At 37.2% G+C, this 12,186-nt stretch overlaps 1 protein-coding gene across 2 annotated transcripts in view; it reads right to left on the bottom strand.

Annotated features, from left to right (window-relative positions):
- The window catches only part of Dhc16F (Dynein heavy chain at 16F), a 218,427-nt gene that overhangs the window by 155,156 nt on the left and 51,085 nt on the right, over nt 1-12,186 (bottom strand). For both annotated transcript variants that reach the window (XM_073074361.1, XM_073074362.1), the window contains 9 exons: nt 11,265-11,371; nt 10,927-11,077; nt 9,807-10,016; nt 8,396-8,608; nt 7,510-7,656; nt 6,070-6,246; nt 4,415-4,669; nt 1,593-1,739; nt 159-412 (listed from right to left, as the gene is read on the bottom strand). In XM_073074361.1, coding sequence (XP_072930462.1) covers nt 159-412; nt 1,593-1,739; nt 4,415-4,669; nt 6,070-6,246; nt 7,510-7,656; nt 8,396-8,608; nt 9,807-10,016; nt 10,927-11,077; nt 11,265-11,371 — 1,661 coding nt within the window. The remainder of the gene's footprint in view (nt 1-158; nt 413-1,592; nt 1,740-4,414; nt 4,670-6,069; nt 6,247-7,509; nt 7,657-8,395; nt 8,609-9,806; nt 10,017-10,926; nt 11,078-11,264; nt 11,372-12,186) is intronic.

A 12,186-nucleotide genomic window follows, 5' to 3' on the forward strand; every position in this document is an offset into this window, starting at 1 on the left:
GTTTACTTGGTTTTGTTTTATTTCTGAAGTCGGCGCTCATATTGGCGATGCTGTATACGCTGTTGTACAAAGAAATATGATGACTCTTCTTCAAATGTTTTCCTACGTAGTGCGTATATGTTATACAACATGGCAATATGGGTATAATGATGACTCACGCGCGTTGCACATGTTTCTCGACCATGTGCGTGATGGTGTCGCGCGCGTGCACGTCGACGGTGATGAGCGCGCAGAGCACCTTGCGGAACAGCGAGGAGAGCTCCCGGCGCGTGAGGGCCGCCAGGTCGTTCAGGTCCGCGATGCACTTCCGCTCGTAGCCCAGCAGCCCGGTGTCCACCCGCAGCGGCACCTCCAGCTCGAATATCTCGTGGACGCCCTTCGCCCACATTATCTGGGACACCGTCAGCACCACCTGCACGGAACGCTCGGATCGGTTATGGTAGTGAAAGTGCTATATTTATTTATTTATACATGACAATAGTCACAATATCATTTTAAATGTTTTTGTCATGACAAAATCGCTATATTTATGTGTTAGTGAAATATAAATAGGATTTCAGGAAATATTGTGAGGACGCTTACGTACCAGAGACTTATTTTTTACATGAAAACTAGATCAATGGAACAAAAATGATGAAATTATACTAGATCGTGCAGGATTAGGAATATCCTGGCAAAGAGGATACTTTTGCATACATATAAAATATATCTTATCAGGCTTAAAAGATCAGACATTATGTCACTAATATACTACCACAAAAATGTAATTTTGTAGAAATTACTAATTAATCGTTTAATTAATTCCAATCAAGTTTTCAATGGAAAACCCTTAATTATTCCTATCCTTGGCACCAAGAGCTCAGGTGCAATACGTCCACTTACATGTAAATTCACGGTCACCGTAAAGCAAACATCGGCGACGGGCGGGAGCTGAGCCAGCGAGCTATATTAGCGCATTCATTTGAATAGTAATTGTTGATTAGATTGATGAATAGATAAGTTCATTTAAGGTGTCTCGTCACGTTGCACTAAATGCGACAATAATTCCTAATAGTATATTGTAAATTTAAATAAAAATAATAAAATGAGATGTTTCGATGTTTTAAAATTTATTTTTCCTTTTGTATTATTTTGAAGAACTTATGTATGAATGTGAGAATTAGCAGACGAGCGTGTAGTCCCTCTGATGGTAAGTGGTTACTGTCGCACATAGACATCTGTAATGAACTCCAGATAAAATTTGATTGTAATAAATTTATACAATCAACCATTACTATTATTAAAAAATTGCAACTTAACCAAAAAATAACTGTTTTGTATTTTGATTTTTGATGTACTTATTTGTTGGGGTCGATGTTCATAAAAGTTGTTTCATTAGTATATAATATCGTCGACATTAATTTCATGTATATTTAAATATAATTATCCTACTTTTACTGATCCATTTCAGGGATTAAAAGAAGTTTTAAGTATACAGAATTTAATGGGTTACACAGGATAGTAATAGGGAGTGTTTCAAGCCAAGAGACCAAAAACTAAAGCTCACTCAGAAGACAACAAAATTTGTTATTTAATATAAAACGAGACGTTACTTGGTTAGGATGCAGCGAGACCCAGTCGACCCTTGCGCGCTGCGTGTAGTCGCGCAGCGCGAACTTCATGCAGCGCTTCACGGACGCGAACATCGCCTCCTCCACCTTGCCCAGCCAGTCCTCCACGTTGCCGCGCGCCTTCAGACCCTGCACACGACGGACGACACAAGACATCACATAGTTTGAATTATAATAAGTAATGTCTGCGTAAAACTGCCAGTCCGCTCTGAATATAGGAATGAATCGCGTTGCCATACTAAATTGTATGACTACACCTGCTCGCAATAACTGCAGAGCGGACTTGTAGTTTGGCGCGCACTATACCTATCCATGTATATTTTATACCATCTGTCATAGATATAGGATGTCAAAAATACACAATGTCAGTTTAAACGCATTACCAAAATTGATATGTGTATGTGTGCGTAATAGTGTTGTTACCTTCATACATTTTATCGATTGACATCCAGTATTAATTTGATGAGCCTGCCTTGGCAACTTGTAATAATTTGGATACGAAAATCCAAATTATTACACAAATTAATAAAATACCATATTTTCATAGATGATTATTTATTAATATTATAAAAATATTATTTGAGTTTTGATAACATAAAAATTTAGAATATGTAAATTCCGTTACAATACGTCAACAAAGTTTTCTTTTATACTGCTTTTGTGATGCATGAATATTATATTATCGACACATTATCGATATAATATGACGTCACCATTTTGTCAAGCCAATAAATTAATTCTCGTATATATTTTGGCAACTTTTCATTTATCTACATATGAAATATATGTATTTATAGCAAGATAAATGAATATATAATTGTAACAACTATGTTGTAACAACCAAATATTGCTTAAAAACCTGGGAATGAAAAATCGCATTTACCTGTGAAACGTATACTTCCGTGGATTATTTTTCCTTGTAACGGTACACTTGACAATAGAGCAAGACACCCTTGTAACAAAACTCGGCAATTTATTAATACTAGTATTAATTTTTGTGAAATAATAAAACGCGCCGTAGTCGGGGGCGCTTAAGGCCGCTTATTCGAAGAGAAATTGACACGCCGTCACTTTTCTTGGCATCTCTTTCTCTCTAGTAGATTGACTATATGAGTTGACATAATATGTCTTTCTCATGCTTTGTTGGTCTTTAGCGTAGCGAAAAAAATCTAAGTCTATGTCGTCTGTAGTCTGTGCTCTCTGTCGTCTGTCCGTGCTGGGTGCACAAGTGCACACAATGCACGACACACGACACCGAATAGTTGAAATCATAATAAGTATTCATGTATATTTTATACAATCTGTTTATAATTAGGTAACTTTCCGATGGTACAAAATATACGATTCGACGACGACACAAATATGTTATGTTTGTAATGTTTGATATAATATCACGAGATAAATAATAAATACACATAAAAATTAGTATTATCTTAGTAACCTAACGACAGCGGGTGGGAGAGATACCTAATAGTAATAAGACAGGTCTTTTTATAAATCTACTTAATACCAATAATATTTATCATGTACAAAATCTGCGCGGAAGATGTCTTGACAACGTGTCTATGTTTCGACACTTACTGTTTCTCTGACGTAATTCATAAGATTTACAACTTAAGGGTGGCAACGAAAGATGGCAAGTTCGAAATAAACGAGGATCTCAGGTCATTTTGTGCTTTTATCACTATGAGTTGGTTAATATTAGAATTAATCAGTAAATCTTAACCTTACCGTACTTTGGGCGTTTACATTTAAACCACTTTTTAATCAACATCAGTTAAGATTTGAGTCCTACCTAAAGTCTATAATACATGTTTATCTACACCCGACTAAAATGAATCCGATAATTTTCTAGCCCTCACCACATACCTTAAACACAAGAATGTTCAACCAAAAAACGAACAGAAGGCAATCTCACGTATGTACTTCATTTCTTATACCTACGCTCAGCCATCGCGCTAGGGTTGTATACTTTAACTGATGCACTCATACTCCAATCCACACTAGCCCGCATAGCAAAAAACGTATTCCACCATATTAAAACTTAGCAATTAACAGTTTTACAATACAAATAGTTTTCACAACAAAAACAACACACAAAACTTTACATTTTACAATGTACACAATGGAAAATTTCTAATAACTTCTAAACGGATTGCCCTAATTACACAATTCCTTTTGCCCTATTCGTTTTAGACCTAAATGGCATTAAGGACAACACAATATCTACACAAACAAAAAATATGTTTTCAACTTACGTAATTATTGGTGGCGTGAGTAAACCATTTTTGTAAAAATGTAGTTCGGTTGGTTTTTACTGATTCAAAATAGGAAACCGTTATATATATCGAGCTTAGATAGCCACTTTAAAGCATATTCTTGTCATGATCACCAAAAATATCAACTCCTAGCGACTCGGTTCAACAGCAAATGCCGACTTACCTCTCTAAAAAATTGGTAGATCAGTTTTATATTAAATTGCACGGTGCACTGCACAATTACGGAATTTTTTGTTGCTCCATTTCTTGCACAAAACAGTTCCGAACGCGCGTCAAAAGCGGACTGACAGTCGCGCACGTACGCGCTCGAGTCCCCCCGAGATAACGTGTCGGTGAGCGGTGTCTGTGTGTGCGTTGCTTGAGGCCGCTTTGTATGAAGATTGCCTTCTGTTAGTTTTTATTTTGTGGTTCAACACTGCTGTTAATAGGTGCGGCGCGCGGCAGTGCCTCTGCGGTTTATCCACAAAGGGTTCTACAACCGCCAACTAATCAAAGCAATTGACAAGGAATGGTGTAACAACAAACCTTGCCCAAGTTGACCCTCTCCCCCTCCGGCGAGAGCATGGCGATGATGTCCGTGGTGAGGTCCTCCGGCCTGGCGGTCTTGGCGAGGCGGGCTTGCAGCGCGTCGCGCGCGTTGAACGACATCTCGCGCTCCACCAGCGTGCCGTCCTCCGTTATCTCCATCTCGCTCTCCGGCAACTTCACGCCGAACTCCAGCTTCGCGATCGCGTCGAAGCATTTCCTCAGGTGCGGCTGTACCGCGTGAGGGTTACGAGTCTATAAGGGGAAATTCGAAATTACGTCGGAAGCGGAGAGTTTATTTTATGAATTTGGAGTGGCAAACGAGCACCCCTTAACTCACGGGTGTCTTAACAAAGTGAAAAATCGTTCATAGATGAGTTACTATCCCTAATGTCTATGTTAACATGTTTCGTCTAACGTCTATCCCTTGTACACCCTTCATACCAGATTATAGCATCCTATTACCTACTACACTCTTAAAATACAGCATACTCAAAAAACCACTCTCATAAGGCAGTGTAATGGTAGCTGTAATATGTAATAATAATAATGATGTTAAAACTGTTCCAATATTGTTTCATTGTTCTTATAGAAGACATCAACGAGATATATTTTACTTAAGAATAACCGACTGAGAGAAGTATTTGTGAATTGCATGTCGTCATTCTCTATCAACCCATTACTGTCCCACTGCTGGATATAAATCATCTCTCACAGTGTGATTCGTAGGTCATAGTCCTATCTGGGCCTTGTGTGAATCGGTAGATTTCCCACAAAAAAATATTTGGATCCTTTAAACATGCAGGTTTCCTCACAGGTTTCTGGAATTTGAACCTCGGGCCCGCTGAATGAAACGCCGAGTTTCTAGCCACTATGCTGTGACTGCTATAGTCACTGCGGCTTCTAGTGCGTGTACACATTAAAGGACGCGCTCTGTGTTATTTTTTTCTGCAGGAAAAGACACTTTTTTATTTATTATTATTTTTTTTTATAATATAGGATTAGAAGACGAGCATGCAGTCCACCTGATGGTAAGTGGCTACTGCCGCCCATGGACATCTGTAATCAACCTCAGATAGGATTAGATATTCCTACCTGAGGTCGGCCCCAGATGCGCCGCTACCCCTGAGGACTAAGCTGGAACGCCTCGGAAAAGTCTGTCTTCCTTACCACACCCTTCAAACCGGAACACAGCAGCGCCTAACACTGCTGTTATTAGGTAGAAATAGGTGTGGCGGTGGTGCTGCCGGAGTCGAACAACGAAGGGTTCTACCACCTTCAGACACTTAGAGGAATCATTTCGATTTATGGTTATGATTTACGAATTATGATTTATAATTATAACTCACAGATAAGATTTACCTAATTAGATAATCTGTGACTATGTTTGACTTCAGATAGACCTCTATTTCTGTTTCAGTTCTGAGGATGAATGCCATTAGGTTGAATGCATTTTAATTATTAATTTTTCATAAAAAATGTTTATGTTTAGAAATCTACAAGTGTTTAAGCCATGTAATAGCCAAGTAATGGCCATGTATAGTAATGTATGGTTATTACTTTCGATGGTTATGTTAGGTCGTTAGGCATAATACTGGACAGATTGACTATTAAATAAGCCGAGCGATAAACGACATAAATGGCTTATACACAACCTGCGCGAGTATCTCGAGCAGCTCGTCGTTGGAGAGGAAGAAGAAGCGCGGGAAGGCGACGCGCTTGGTCTCGAGGTACGCCTCCAGGCACTTCATGATCTGGTCGAGCATCTCGTTGTTGCGCACGAACTCCTCGTACAGCTTCGGCTGCGTCGCCGCCGGCATCGCCAGCGGCACCTAACAACACATCCTATACATTACTAGCTGACCCGGCAAACGTTGTGTCGCCATATAAATAAAAAAATGTTAAGGGTGCACAACCCTTATCAGTTAGGGGTCTGATAAACAGATAGTAGCCGATTCTCAGACCTACTGAATATGCATATAATATTTGGCGAAAATCGGTAAAGCCGCTTCGGAGGAGTACGGTAACTCACATTGTGACACGAGAATTGTATATATAAGATATATTAAGTTTATTTCTGAAATGTTACATTTAAGTTGTGAATCAATAGATGAATATTTATTCATATTTTTTTTTTTATATTATTGTAGTAGCAGACGAGCATGCAGTCTACGTGATGGTAAGTGGTTACTGTCACCCATGGACGTCCATCAACCTCAGATAGGATTAGATATTCCTACCTGAGGTTGGCCACAGATGCGCCGCAACCTGAGTACCCGTCTGAGGACTAAGCTGGAAAAATATGTCTCCCTTACCACACCCTTCAAACCAGAACACAGCAGCTCTTAACTTGCTGTTATGGGGTAGAAATAAGCGTGGCGGTGGTGCCGCCGGTGGTGATCGTAATTTGCGTCAAAATAGTGTACACATATAAAAGCTAGTCTTCCAGGAATAATCAGCTTACAGTATTATAATAAGAATATAAACTTAGCGTGTCTGTGCACCGAATAGATTTGTACATAATTTGTACAGAAAACTTAATTAGAAGAATTGCTAACATTTTATAATTTTCGTTTATCTTTTTGTCTGTGTGTTTGAGATCGCGGCACTCCAAAGCTATTAAAAGGTGGATTAACAGTAGGTACGAATTTACAGTCCATATCTTGTCTTAACATTTAGTCTTTACTTCATTCAAGTCGATCGATATTTTCAAAAATTATTAAATTTTAAAATTGACAACTAATATAGCATTGCATGGCATATATATGTACATAACATTTTAAAATAAACAATTACATAAAAATGAACAATATTGCTATAACATTCTGTCTACACCCATAGCTAAAAACTGGCCGGTATTCTGTGTTATTCGTGCGAAGAGATACACAAAACTAAACTCGCATACACTTAAAACTGAACGATTAGTTTTTATAAGATAAACAGAATATTTTGTTTATCATATTACTAACTTAAGCTAGCACAGTCAAACCAAACTTATAATGCCTAGACTTCCAACATACAAAGGACACAATAGTTTCAAAATTTTACTTTTAATATAGTCCTAATAACCCATTGATCTCAAATCGTAAATCTACCTTAGCCAACTTCCTCATGATATCCTTCCACGACTTGTCAACAATAGTGAAGAGTCTGGTCTCATTCGGCAGCTGTCTTTGGATGTCTGGCGCTGAAAAGATCACCTCCAAGTAGATCCACGTTTGCTGGCAAGCATACCATTCCTCCTGTAAACAAAGTTTTAACATTAAGTTGAATTACTGGTAGAAGAAAAAATATCAGCTTATAAAACATGCATTATAAAAAAAAGTCTGTTTTCGAAATCAGTCTTGTAATGAAGATAAGCTATTTTTGTCTACTTTAATTGTTTAAACTTTTAACTGTGGTGGGCAAAAAATGATTAAGATTCATACGTGTGGTACGAAATAATTGTCTATGTAAAAGTGCAGAGTAACATAGCTCTGTCATTTGAAGATGATGTACAATGTACATGTTAGTCCACACATAATATATTAAGCGTCTTGTTGAATGCTGCAAGACTTGCTTATTTTTTTCTGTACCAAAAGGATAAAAACGGAATTCTATTACTAGTCACTCTGTCTGTTTGTCTATTGGCTCAATATTTTGAACCGTATTAAATAGACATACGATTTTTTAGAGTATGCATAACGGTGACCGCTATAAAAACAAATACTTCAACTAAGACACATTGAAAATAAGTATAGGTCGCCACAAGAGGCGCAGCTTTTTTTCGTTGCCTTATTTTGTCGTCAACACATTACTGTCCCATTACTGGGCTTAGGCTATAGTTCACCACGCTGGCTAAGTCCGATTTGGTAGACTTCACACCCTTAATAGGTAGATAATATATTTTTAAGGTTGCTAAATTGCGGTGGTATGGAAATCGAGATATTCGTTCCTACAACAATATTACGTGGATGCAATGAAATGAAATCAGGTAGTAACCAAAGTCCTGGAAAAGAGCTCCAAGTTCTTCGCCCACTCGTCGACCCTGCTGCGGATGGGTCCGCAGTTCCTGGAGCTGAGGATGGTGCTGACGTGTATGTTGCTCTCGTCGACGCTCGCCTGGATCTCGTCGAGCCCGCCCAGCACGTACACGTCGCGCGCGTCCTTGTGCAGCAACACCGGGAACTCCAGCGCCGCCCATATCTCCTCCACCTGCATTCAAAAAATAAACATGTTGGAGACCATCATACAATAAAAACATTATTTATTGCACACCAAAGACAAAACAAAATAAACAACAATAACAAATAATTAAGCGTACAACCGGCGGTCTTATCGCTAAAACAGCGATCTCTTCCAGATAACCATTGATTTTAAGACAACATAATACAGTAGCAAGTGAAATAGGGTAGGGTATACAAAATGTATATACAAACTTTAATTTGTCATCAGCTTGTGTATAACAAATAGCAATAGGAGGAATACACAAAATGAGAAAAAATAAAACATTAAAAAGGGAGAGATTATAAGGTTAGGTAATATTGCGTCACTTGTTTTTTAAAAGAATCCAATAACTGTGCACGTCGGATAACAATCGGTAATCATACTGAGATGAATTCGTAATATACACCATGGAGTATCAAACATCTTATTATTACTCTTTCTCTTTAAAAGTAATATTGCCATTCATTGTCGACTAATGTAAGACTGTACAATTTAGTTCAAGCTTTGTTAGTAATTGCACTGTTATAAATAATCCTATAAAATTGTACGAATCAGTGAACTTTCAAATAATAGTGTACACGCACCATGAAACCAACGTATAATATCTTAGAATATTAGTTCAATACTCCGTTATGTCTAATTGCCCTCTTAAAGAAAACCTTTCATCAAATTGTTGGGCTGTGTCCGGAAGCTCACAGAAAAAACATGTTTAAATGTCCCGCGTAAACTTTGTCCTGTCCCATATAAGTTTATAGATCTCGAAAAATATTCCCAGCTATATGGTCCAAATCTATCCAGGGAGATAGGAAATAGATGCAAATAAATCATAACACATTAATTATAGTTTCAAACATACCTACACTTGTGTTTCAAAACAAAAAATGAATATGATGTTGTCGTTGGCTAACCATGAAAATAAAGTCATAAATTATATCGTACTAACAACAGTATCAGGCAATACTGTTCTGCTTAGATGGTAAGGGTAATTAATTTACACAATAGAATCGGATATAGTCGGCATTGCTAGCAATTGGCAATATAATCAAGTAAGACTGCATTTTGTGTTCATTATAATATAACAAACGGGTAGCAGTATACTAACCATCTGAAATCTACATCATGCTCGTTTTTTACTTCGATTGCATAAAAAATAAAGCTAATTTAGATCCTTCATGAAAATGCTTACTTTCTTCAACAACGCCTCCAGACCAGCTTCAGAGCTCGCCTGTCCGGCTACCTCCATCAGCTCTTCAGCGTGCTGGAAGGCCTGCAGGTCCTCGAGGACCTCCAGAGTGACGACCGTGTCAGGCGTGAAGCGAGTATGCAGGATTTCCTCGATGCGTACCCAATGTCGCGGCTTCAATGCCGGGTTACGTAAATAAGACATTACCGGCAACTGAAATAGTATTACATTTGTCAGTTTTTATAAAAAGGAAAACTTATGTTATTATCGCTAGGTTATTCCTAATATATTTAATACCTACAAGTCAAATTGATGAAATTCATTTGGGTATTAAAAGTGTTAATAATTGCTATCAAATAAAAAATGTCTTTCATCAAACAAAATTTTGTTTGATCGTTATCATCAAAGTAGAAATCGAGTAACTTTAACCGTACACAAACGGCGCTTCTTCATTGAGCCGACACGACACAGGCATGGCATTGGAACCGACAAAAGGAATAAAATCGATTGATTCGAAACATATATTTATAAACACTGATTAAAATTGAAATTACCACCGAAACATCCTAAATTATGATTTGAGTATTGTTTTTATCGTTTACTGTATTAAATGTTTATATATTGTATTTCGATAGAAGAAGGATAGATGTTTTAAATACTGTTGGTATAACTACGATTAATAAAATGCATTTTTATCGACTGTTGAATTCTACCACAAACTGGACTGCACTGTCGGTTTCCTTACGAGGTGCGGGACACAGTTTAAGCCAGATATTCGGTGGTACAGGAGACGTATGTTCAACGAGTTATGTCCTCCTAAATCCTAACAAATTAAACGTAGATTTGCGCTGACACAGCAATCGTACCGCTGAGTAAAGTATGGAATTTTATGCCTTTGATAGCACATGTGACAGGTTATCCAAATGTATGTGTACTGTCAATTTTACATACTCAAAAATAGGTTATTTTACATGAGGATATCTCGACATGAATCGTAGAGAATATAAGCATTAACGTCAATAAAACTATATTAATAGATTTCAACCTCGTCTATTATTTCCTGGTTTCCTGCGAAGAGATTATAATGCCCTCATTTATTTTGAGTATATTTTGAATATCTCACCTTCTCTTTTATAATATCGATAGTCTCCTTGCAGCCGGGCACAATCTTGTTCGCAGGTAAACCCTTATCAAGTTGATTAAATATCTTGCCGAAATTGATCGTTGTCGTTTGTATGTCGTCGATGTCGAGGGTGTTGAATGGGGCTTCGTACCTGACGGGTATTTTAATATTATTTTTAAGTGTTAATAAACAATTTCCTTACACCTATATCTCACCTATATGAGTGGGCTTAAGTCTTGAGAGCTTATTTTATCATGACCGACTCTCATGTGTAGAGATATTTTTATTATTGAGTGTACCTTAACCCTTATTTTTACATTAAGAACTGAAATGCTTACCAAGTTTGATATAGATCTTTCCATTCCTTTGATGATTTCCATAGGAGCTGACGTAGCTTGACATCATTTATAGTTTCGTCGAGCACCTCCAACCTCGCGGGCGGCATCTACAAATCTTTGAATATTAATTTAAACTAACACAACCTTACGATATTGAAATCTACGGATAAACTTAAACCGAATATCCCTTAACTACCTCGAATTGATACGAAATATCGTGTAGGTATTTTCACCGCGTAGGTATTGATAACGAATATCATAGGGAAAATTTAAAAAATACCTAGTGTATATTTCATTTTAACCTATTTTACGTTTACTAAAATAATTTTATTTTAGAGAAAATTTACTTGAACAAATTTTTGAACAAAAGTAGGCCATGAAAAGATTATCTTATACATCTGCCTGGTCACTCGTTATTGATAACGTAATGAGTAATGAGTTTCAAATAGACTAGGAGTTGCACGTGATGCTGTACGTTTCAAAACAATACATATCAGTGCAGACTGAAGCTAACTTTAAAAGGATGTCACATAATACATATACGTTTCTAATAAAGATGTATTCTCCGTAACTGACCTACAGGATAGTGACTATCGTCACTCCTAATAAAGTTTTGTGTGCTTTTAGTCCAATACAATGTTTATGGAAATTCATAAGCTTACGCGTTAATGGAGAGAACTAATAATATGATCATGATATCAAATTATACAAATTTGGATCAGAATTAATAACTCTGACGAACCGCGAATTGGTTAAATTTACGTGCCATATGCCGAACTTTCTTAAATGCTGTCAACAACTAGTGAAATATAAAGAACTTTACAAAAAAAAAAGTAAGCCATAATCTGTTCGTAACAACAATATCAGTGCGCTATAGAATCATTAAATACTAAAGTAACGAAGGTAAAATAGCGGGTATTTA

This window comes from Epargyreus clarus, unplaced genomic scaffold (assembly GCF_041222505.1).
Source record: "Epargyreus clarus isolate Ecla_fem2 unplaced genomic scaffold, WU_Ecla_fem_2.2 ptg000007l, whole genome shotgun sequence".
Classification (NCBI taxonomy): domain Eukaryota; kingdom Metazoa; phylum Arthropoda; class Insecta; order Lepidoptera; family Hesperiidae; genus Epargyreus; species Epargyreus clarus.